Source organism: Cyprinodon variegatus, unplaced genomic scaffold (genome assembly GCF_000732505.1).
Source record: "Cyprinodon variegatus isolate N-32 unplaced genomic scaffold, C_variegatus-1.0 Scaffold330, whole genome shotgun sequence".
NCBI classification, from domain to species: Eukaryota; Metazoa; Chordata; class Actinopteri; order Cyprinodontiformes; family Cyprinodontidae; genus Cyprinodon; species Cyprinodon variegatus.
Window position 1 is genome coordinate 308025 of NW_015150783.1, and position 10297 is coordinate 318321.

Consider the following 10297-nt stretch of genomic DNA (forward strand, 5'->3'; position numbering starts at 1 on the left):
TTTTTTATTTTTTTCTTTTAGTTAGCTAGACAACTTTTCCAAAATCCCTTTTTTTGCATAAATTACAAGAGCCGTGTGGCGTAATTATATGCTATATTAGCCTACCGTATTCCTTTAAGGAATATTAAAAGTGGTCGCTAGAGGGCGTTCTCTTGCGAGGAAACTCAGACTCACTTGTTTGTCAACAAAGAGGCCCCTGTTAGTTCACTTCCGTTAGCTGTCAAAGATGGCGGCGGTCCCTTTTTCTGTGTCTTTGCTGTCAACATTCAGCAAAAGGTTCTTGCGACCGGAGCTTACTGCTCTTTGCTCCTACCACAAAAAGGTAACCTACTACTGATCAATTCCTGCTTTTGACTACTACTTTGTGGTACGTGGTTGCCCTAGAAGTCAAAACAGAAGTTTACATGTATGTATAACTTTCCTGAAGGTGGTGGACCATTATGAAAACCCGAGGAACGTTGGTTCTCTGGATAAGAACAAGAGGAACGTGGGGACTGGGCTGGTCGGTGCCCCAGCCTGCGGGGATGTTATGAAACTTCAGGTGAGCTGGAGCTGCACAAATACCGCTGCAATCCTACAGGTATGTCAGTTGATGTTTACCACTGGTGTTGTTTTAGATCCAGGTGGATGAAAACGGCAAGATAGTGGATGCCAAGTTCAAAACCTTTGGTTGCGGATCAGCCATCGCGTCCAGCTCTCTGGCTACAGAGTGGGTGAAGGGGAAGTCGGTAGGAATGGCACTGTCAACACTGTCAACACATCTGTTTGCTTTACTCATTTACATACAGAGGATCTGATCCATCTACTTTCCCCCCATCAGATTGATGAAGCCCTCAAGATTAGGAATACTGACATTGCCAAAGAACTCTGCCTTCCTCCTGTCAAGCTCCATTGTTCTAGTAAGTTGAGTGTTGTTGTGTTTTTTTTTTAATACAAAGGCTTTTAGATAATTCCAAATGAGCTGATGAAATGTTTCATTATGATTTTATGTGATGAATCAACAGAAAGTAGCCCTCAGTTGGGAAGTGGGAGGAATGGTTTTAAATAAATCTGAAAAGTGTGGCATGCATCTGTTTCCATGTTTCACTAAACCAGTACTTTACAGAATCCCTTTTCACTGCAGTTATCTTTACAGCTCTTTAATGCAAGTCTCATTAGGCCTATTAGAGAGCGTCTGTAAACTCATTTCAAATCTTATCCTCATTTGGATTTTGGTGTTCTGTTTCACCTCTGCCTGTTTGTCCATGACTGAGAGGACAAGTTGGGCCTAGCCTGCATCTTTTGACAGGTTTTCTTAGATAATTAATTAATCCCAAAGTGACCTTTTTTTTAGTTAAATGAAAATTTGATAATTAATTAAATTCTAAATGTATTTTTCTTTAGCCATCTTTCCTTCACCTCTAACATGCTTTGCTACATAGACCAGGTGTTTTTTCACTGTTTTTCTCCAACACTCATAGTGTTGACCAAATTTGGACCAGATGACGTTCCTCTAGTCAGTCACTAGATGGCTCAAGGCAAACAGCAAACTAGCAATTACAATTTTGAATCAAGTTAATTACAGGGACTGTAATCAGTTAATCATATTTTATTTTAAAAACATTTATTGACAATAAATAATTATGAGGACAGCAATATATACCATTATAGTATTTAAACCATCTATCAACCATGGGATCTGTTGAAAATCATATTTTTGTTTTTTTCTTTTAGAAACTGCTGATATTTTATATACTCTCTTTAAAAAACTACCTCTATAAGCGTCCATGAGCATTAATTATAGCACAATACCTTGCACTACATAGCTTTTACAAATATATATAGCAAAAAGGCATAAATATTGATTTAAACAGAAGATAAAGTTTCTAACACTGACAGAATGGTGACAGTTCAGGTCTGCATAAATCCTTACCTTTTGGGGCTGAACAGTTGCTATTCAATATGGAGCATTTAGTGCAAAAAAAAAACACTCAAGCTACTTATTTTTTTGTTAAGCCAGTTACTAACACAAATAATTAGACTATTCTTATACAAAAGTGTAAACAAAAATACATTTCGTTTAGAACAGCTCTCTAGACCTGTAATGCATGTAAATAATGCATGCTCCTTGTCCTGGTTCCTTCCTAACTGCCAGCATTAGAATAGCGTTTATTATGGCGGCTGCGGTTCCACTGTAGCTTAGATTGCAGGTATTTGGATCGATCAGTGGTGTTTAGGCTTGAATCTCCCCAGTGGACCAACTGCTGTGATGCAGGTGTACAAGAATGAGCGAGTACAAAGGTTCCCGCTTAGGACTTTAGTATGTATGTAAGAAAATGTATTAAATTCATTTTTTTTAATGCATATAATTGTTTCTAATAAATAAGTTAAAGCCCTTGCTCTAGTTTTAACAGGTAGTTTCTTTACTTGAAAGATCTGTGGTTTATACATCATATGCTAACCTCCTCCTGTAGCTAACCCTGCTCTAAACTTCTGCTGTATCCCTTCAGTCGTCTTAATGCTGCTTGTTTTCCCATGTTACACTGCATTAGAGGCAGAGTCTGTCAAGGAGATAAAGAAAAACAACATGCCGCACTTTTCAGCTCTTATTTGTAGATCTTTACCATTATGGCTGCTTTTTGTTGATCCAATAAAAAACATTGATGTTTGCTGCAATGATGTGGAAAAAACATGAAAAAGTAAAAGGGTGCTACACTTTAAAACACTGTAAATGTATAGAAATAATTCTCTTTATTTCTACTTTCATGAAAGATTATAGAAAATAAATAAAAAATAATATAAATAAAAATAATATAAAAAATCCTTGGGTGGAAAAAGAGTAAACATCTTCACTCCTTGTATGAATAAAACTATAAACAAAGAAATTACAGCCGGATGTCCAAGATCAGTTTTACAGATAAATAAGTCAGCTTCACAGAATAATAAATCCATATCTTCCAGTTGAGTTTTTTCAGCTTGAATTTGATAAAGATCTTTTTAAAACTCTCCTGAGCTTCTAATTAAATCTTTCTTGTTGTCAAAAGGAGTTTATAAATCCAATTTCTAATCCATTTAAACATCTTTTTTTTAATTCAAGCATTACATTCTAAAGTTTACTATCTAATTATGAAATGTCTAAATGCCCTAATATATAAGTTCTCATTTGTGATATATTTAAATAAAAAAAAAAACAATTTATTCCAGATTATCTTGAGGTTTAATTTCAGTTCTTTATATTCATGGTTACAGTGTTTCTAAATCTTGCCCCATTCTTTTTTTTCCTCAGTGCTTGCAGAAGACGCCATCAAAGCAGCTCTATCTGACTACAGACTGAAACAGGAGGATAAGCAATAGGAACCTGCCAAAGCCGGTATTAATACGCTGCTATGTACCTGATTAAATATTTGATTGATATCAAACATCCTCAGCAGAGCTGCATGACGCTGAGGGACTCTGAGCCTTGTTTGCAGATAGCTTTATAAAACCAGTAGCTGCCTCTTGTTCAAGAAGATTGTCAATTTTTCTCCTTTTTTTTTTATTCTTTTGGTTTTCTTTCTCTTTGATGTGTTTTTTTTTTTTTCACTCAGAACAAAAATGAGATCTGTAACGAAACAGGAACAAAAAGGCAGGTGTGCCTTTATCAGATTTGGCTCTAATGATTTATTTGGCTTAAAATTCAACCCATTTGGTTTACATTTCCTATATAATAATTTAAACAATCTTGTTTAAGACTGTTTGCACATGTTGAAATAAACAATTAATCATCTTCCGTGTGTTTGCTGCTTTCATCCAGCGGACCTCTCATTGGCAGGTGCCACTCTCTGCTGCTGTACCAGAACCTTTTTTAGCACAATTAGCACCGCCATCATTATAAGAACCAGCATAACGCACAGCACAGCGAGCAGAGAGACGACCACTGTGGAGTCTCTCTGGTAGAACATCTGTGGGGCTGCAGTAGGCGGGACTTCCTCCCTGAAGGTGGACAGAGCTGATAGTGTCCCTGCAGAAGAGGGTGAAGTGCTTAAGAAATAAGGAGCTGTCCTGTTTTCTCTGCATCTCTGGTCCTCCTCTGGAAAAGATTCAGTTTTTAGCTCAGTTGGGCTGAATGAGTGAGACATATTGAAGGATAAACACTCCTCATAAGTCAAAGTCTCCAGGGAATAGGGTAAAAGTCTAGCCTTGTGGGGATCATGGGGGTTTTGCGTTTTAGTAATGGGGAGTCTCTTTGATATTTCCTTCAAAGGTTCCTCATTGTCTTCATATAAGCCTGGATGTGATGTATCCATGGCCGCTGCATTGTTGAACATGAGCTGGTTTGTCTTCCTGTTTGGCTTCAGGACATGGGGACAGATGGATATGACTGAGAGGTTCAGCAGCAGATGCTGAGCAAGATGGACCGGCTCTTTGCATACCACATCTGTTGCCATCTTCAGCCTGCCGCTCACCAGCCAACGATACAGGTACAAGATGTCACACTGGCAGACCCACAGGTTGTCAGTTAGGTCCACAGACCTGAGGCGTGGTAGGATGTCAAACGTGTTTTCTGGCACCGAGCGCAGACAGTTACTGTTGATCTGCAAGACCTGCAGGTTTATCAGGGCGGAAAGTGAGGGGAGGTCCAGCGAGGCAATGCAGTTTCCTGACAGATCTAAGTCAGTCAGTGAGGGTGGGAGGTTCACAGGCAGGCTGCTGAGCTTGTTCCCCTTCAGTGTCAGAACCTGCAGCTTATTCAGACCCTGCAGGGCTCCGGGCTGAATGGCACGGATTCTGTTGTCCTCCAGATCCAGGCGGGTTAGGTTCCTCAGCTGCCTGAGGGATCCAGAGGTGATATAGGTTATGCGGTTCTCCTGCAGCAGCAGGGACTCCAGGCTGGGAGGCAAGCCGCGGGGGAAGCGGGCCAGCAGGTTGTGGCTGAGGCTGAGCTCCTGCAGACCCGAGAAGGGCCTGAGAAGGTGGTCCACGTTGCAAAGCTGGTTTCTGGCCACAGACAGAGCAGAGGTGCTGAGAGGGACGGAGCGTGGGAGCGACCTGAGACCCAGAGACTCACAGAGGACCAGAAAACCAGGGCCGGGACAGCAGCATCCAGGCGGACAAGGAGACATGGGGAGACAGATGAGGGGACAGACGAAGAGGGCGAGGAGGACGTCACATCTGTAGCAAAGCATGTCTCACTGTAAAGGATGAGGGGGTTAAATCAGACGTGATGAGGCATTTAATAAAACAGCTAACTTGTTAATTGTTTATTGGGAATAATTATTTCATTTTTTTCCCTTTTTAGCTACATTTTAAGTATTATTTAAAGATTAAGGTGAAACATTCAGTTGTAATCTGATAATTGTTATTTTGAACCAAATTAAAAATATATATCTTTTGCTATAACTTAATTTATCCGTTTAACCTAAGTTCTAATTCTGATTTTTATCAATACTGATAATTTATATTTAAGATAAGTCAAAATTTGCTAAATTCCTCAATCATTAATGCATTTATGATAGTTTTATTTTTAGGTTTAGTAGAATTAAAATGTTTAAGCCAAAAATACAAAATTGAAATAAACTAAATATTGTGAAAATTTCTCTTCATCCAGTGCAGAGGTGCAGGTGGTTCTTTGGTTCTGTGGTTCACATACTATGTATAAATTAATAAACTACAGTTTTGTTTTTTTGTTTTGTTTTATTCTTTTTCAGTGCCCACATGAAAACATGCTGGCCCCAGCCTGGCCCCCCCCCCCCTAATAAATTTATTCTGGACCCGCAGCTGATTAGATGAGATCATATGTTTCCCTTCCTCTATCTTTTAAACTCCATCTGATGAATCCTTATAAAACATTTTATCATTCTTTATAATCCATCATAGGTGGCTTTCAAAGAAGCAGGTCTCCTTTAATCATTGCTAAAGTTTTATTTAAGCACAGGTCTCTGATCGGTCGGCCCCTGGTGTCTGTATGATAATAGTCAGACGATCCCTTTCTTATCAATTATTCACTCAAGGAGACAGTGAAAGGAAATGTCCTGTCAGAGTTTTAAAAAAATGCCATCATGAGTAACGTACATTAAACAAAACTTTAGCTACAGTGTAATTGAAAAGGTATTAACACCTCACAAAGCGTTTATTTGCAGATTTTATTTGAGACACACTTAAAATCAGTCAGAATTGTTCATTTTGACTGACTTTAATTGATTATAAATTATTAATCCTTAATCTTGAAAATTCCTATTTCATGTTATTTGGTTATCATAGTAGAAATAATTCATTATCTTTAGATATAGAAGTAACTAGGGTTGATGGAGTGAGTGAAATTAAGTTTTTGGGTGTTATTGATGAAAATATTTCCTGAAAGTTGCATACTAATACCGTAGTATAAATTCAAAAGTAAAAAAAAATAATAATTGCCCTATTATATAAATTAAAGGATTCATTGAAGAGAAGCGACTATATCTATTATATGATTCTTCGTTTGTTTCTATATCGATTGCATCGAAATATGGAGAAATACGTTTAAAACATACCTACTACCAATCTTTGTATCACAAAAAAGGGTTTTTCCTTTCAAAACATGTCAAGCTATTTCAAACTGTTAGTTAGTTGTTAGTTTTTAACAAATAAACACTGCTGCACCACAGTAAATCTATTTAAAATACGTGAAGGTTGGAGCTTGGAGGATGATCAGAGATAAAAAGTTAAAGGACTACAGATGATTTGGAAATTAAGCAGGTCTGACTCTAAAGCTCCGGGTTGAATCCCAGCATTAAGCTACCCTGATGAAGCTATTGTCACCCTGACATTGTCAGTAATGACCTCCTCACTGCAAAAAAAAAAAGACATTTCATCTTTTTACCAAAGGATGGTTTTCAGCAGGCTGACTTTACAACATAGATATGATGCTCCCATGCTTGATCATTAATCCAAACCATAAACCTTTGCAATGAACAATGAATAAGTTACTTTGGCAGCTACAGCTAAAGTAAAAAGCTTTGAAAAGCAAAGCACTAAAAGAAAGTTGTTTTTCAGTCCAGATCTACCCAGTTTTTACAGCTGGATTACCACCAGGACAAAAACTCCAGATTTCCTCACCAGATTGACACATTAAAAAAAATAAAATCTGAAAACTGCAGCTAATAAAATAACATTAAGTTTACTAATGTTGAATCCTTGTTTTTCTGCATCTGCGCAGCAGGGCAGCAGATGTGAAGCCATATCCATCCACCCACTGCAGCCGTGTTTTTCCATCCACTCACGTGTTAATGCTCCTGGTTCTGTTTTACCACTTTCAGATCATGCATTTCATCTATGTGTAGATTTACACAGACACAAAGTGTAGCACATCACCAACTCTTCTCACTTAGCAACTTTGCTTTATATAAATGAATTGAAGTTTAATAAATAAATAACAACATAATTGACTTTGAAACTATTAGCTGACTATTATTGATTCACCAACTAGAACTGATGTGTGTCTTTGAACAACCAGGCAACCCCAACATTGTTTCTTTCATTACGAGCTTTGTATATTTGCATTATTAACAGCTGCTAAAATCTTGCTTAACTTACCATTACCCTGTTTTGGCATTATTTGCTCCTCTGTAGAGATGAGCAGGGGTCTAAGGGATCCTCCGTCTCTAAAGATGACCACAGCTGCTTCAAATTCCAGATGGACTCTCATCAAACTTTCATGACTGCCTTAAGGTGCTCTGTTACCTGTTCTAGATTCTCCTCTCTATCCACATTGATTGAGAGGTGCTATTATTTGTAAACATAAAGACAATCAGTTTTACATAGAAAAAAAATGGCTTCTGTATCTCAGGTGTCCTCTTGGCTGAGGCCTCTGAAGGTGGCTCTCATGAGGAGTGCCTTTAACTGGGAAGGTTTCTCAGAGGTTTCTGTGTTTGTGCGTCTTTCCTGCAACCTGATGGGGAGGAGTGAAAGTGAAGGGGGAGTACTTTCTGGAATAATTTAGCGCTTTGCTGGTTAAAGAGCAGGGAATCTGAGCCGATGGGGAGGTTCTGTCAAGGCTCATGTTTCCAGCCGACCTGGCTGCTTTTGATTGTGTGCTGTCACCTTATTTTTGATCTCTGACATTTTAACCTGGTCATGATTCAGATCAGATTTTTAGTCAGCTTTATTTGATCATTTTCTTTAATAGATGCTAGATTTCATTTGTAGGCAATGATATATATTGCTAAATGAATTTGGCTAAATATAAGTGGAAAGTAGAAACACTTTAACTGGACACATGGGGGCAGTATTTCAGTAGTTCATTAGAAGATGGATGCAAAATGTTTAAAAAAGGCCTGATAATACATAAATCTCAGACTAGGAATTTAAAAAATATCCCTTTAAGCTGATCCAATTCAAGATCATTTATTTAACAGGGTTAAAATTAAGCCAAATGACCCAAAATGCTTCCCTTCCAAAGAGCCTTTGGAAGGGAAGCAGAACCACAGCATCCATGATACTAATCACTTCATAGCCAGCTGGATATTTAAAAACATGTCATAGGAAATCAATTGATATTTTAGTTACATTTTTTTTCAAATTAGATCTGGTAAAATATAACTGGGACAGATACTTGCTTAATTTTTGTACCATATAACTAGTTATTTGGTGGGAATTATTGGTGATGTCAAGATGACACTTTTTGCTAAAGATGGAGTTTATTTACCATCTTCAGTGTGTATTCATGGGTGTTTTTCATATTTACAGTTACTTGAAGTTATTTCTCTAACTGTAGGAAGAAACAAGAGGAGCCAATTTCTTACTCTTTCAGAACAAGGTTAGGCTGAATCGATTGTTTTCTTGGCTTTCCCCTTTGAAAGCTGGTGTGAGCCTCACTGTCACATTGCATTCAAACCCAAGAGGAACAGGAAGTCATGAATCTTACATTTTAACCAAGTGGTAAATCTTCTGGACTCATTTAGCACTTTTCAATCCATCTAAAGGTCCAAAAGACCATTTAAATGAGTTAATTAAACATACTTTAAGTATCATCTATTTATTTAAAGTTTTTTTTATTTTATTTCTAACAATAAAATAAACCATGCAAGTATATCAATAATATCCAGACAGCATTGGAAAAAAAATCCAAATCTAGATAAGTAAACATTTCTTAAATTAAGTGCATTTCTTGAATTGAGGAGGGAAGTGAGATACTTTGCCAATGGAACAAGATAATTTACATTTAAAATAAGAAAAAAAAAAAACAATTGCCTTGTCTTATTTCAAGTGCAAATTATCTTATTTTAAGAGTAAAAATGCTGATTCCATTGGCAGATTATCTTATTCACCTACTCAAATTAAGGGTAAATACACTTAATTTAAGACATTTTTACTTATTTCTAGATTGTTTTTGCAGTGAGGATGCTATTTTTTTTTTTACTATTTCTTTAGCTTGTAACCTTGGTCAATCAGTGTGCCAATGTCTGCAGAGAATCCAACAACTCTTGTTCTGCACCAGTGTAATATATATACCTGATTACATCAACAGAAATAATTAAAGGTCGATGAACAGCAGCCAGTTAGAACAAATGACCCCCTTTCAGGTTAAGAATGACCTCCATTCCACTGCAGCCCTGATTTTAGGGTCAAGGTGTCAGCGAAGCTTGAACTAAAGCTGATCTTTAGTTATATCACAGAGGAACATATATCATGAATCCTTTATTTGCGTAATTACCTTAGAGCCGACTGTGATTCCTGAGTGGATGGAGCTTTAATTACAGATTTTTAGAGGAAGATAATATGCATGTAGAGTGGAAGTCCTGTATTTTAGCAACCATGTTGCTTTTCCTAATTTTATGTCTCCTCAGGGCGGAGTTTATTCAAATTCCACAGCGGCGCATGTAAAAATGACAAAGACACTACCATCCTTTGCTTTATTAAACATTAGCAAAACAAAACTGCCATTCTGTGAAAGGTCCAAGTGTCAAAGAGAAAGCAACATATTAGGAAAACAAGGTGAGGTTCAGAATAAACAGAGTTTTTAACATGATAAAAGCACATAAATTAGGTTAACGGTCGCAAAAATAACAACACATCTATTCAGCTGTCCCCCAACGTAACCTTTTGTCTCATTTTAAATCTTTACATTGAGACCGAAAAGCAGAAGTATGCAGATAAATATGAAATATTAAATCCCGATTTCTACCTATTGTTTACAAATTTATCAGTTATTACAAAAATTTACCAGTGCTGGCAACAATGATAAACATATGAAGGATAAAATAAACAAAATTTATTTATTTTATATATATATATATATATATATATATATATATATATATATATATATATATATATATATATATATATATATATGATAGAG

General features: G+C 36.9%; 2 protein-coding genes across 2 annotated transcripts; one reads left to right on the forward strand and one right to left on the reverse strand.

Moving 5' to 3' along the window:
* The first annotated feature begins 166 nt into the window (after positions 1–166).
* iscu (iron-sulfur cluster assembly enzyme) lies at positions 167–3661 on the forward strand. Its single transcript, XM_015385028.1, has 5 exons — positions 167–322; positions 428–541; positions 618–728; positions 821–899; positions 3266–3661. Exons 1-5 carry the CDS (start codon positions 227–229, stop codon positions 3331–3333), a joined length of 468 nt encoding a protein of 155 aa, XP_015240514.1. The 5' UTR covers positions 167–226; the 3' UTR covers positions 3334–3661.
* LOC107091225 (vasorin-like) lies at positions 3498–7762 on the reverse strand. The gene is made up of 2 exons (XM_015385027.1): positions 7531–7762; positions 3498–5150 (listed from the first exon to the last, which is right to left on the reverse strand). Exon 2 carries the CDS (start codon positions 5142–5144, stop codon positions 3765–3767), a length of 1380 nt encoding a protein of 459 aa, XP_015240513.1. The 5' UTR covers positions 5145–5150; positions 7531–7762; the 3' UTR covers positions 3498–3764.
* Between the last annotated feature and the right edge of the window lie 2535 nt (positions 7763–10297).

Coding starts and splice junctions, on each gene's coding strand:
- iscu (XM_015385028.1), top strand. CDS start 227: ATGGCGGCGGTCCCTTTTTCTGTGTCTTTGCTGTCAACATTCAGCAAA. Junction 323..427: donor TTTGCTCCTACCACAAAAAG/GTAACCTACTAC, acceptor ACTTTCCTGAAG/GTGGTGGACCATTATGAAAA. Junction 900..3,265: donor TGTCAAGCTCCATTGTTCTA/GTAAGTTGAGTG, acceptor TTTTTTCCTCAG/TGCTTGCAGAAGACGCCATC.
- LOC107091225 (XM_015385027.1), bottom strand. CDS start 5,144: ATGCTTTGCTACAGATGTGACGTCCTCCTCGCCCTCTTCGTCTGTCCC.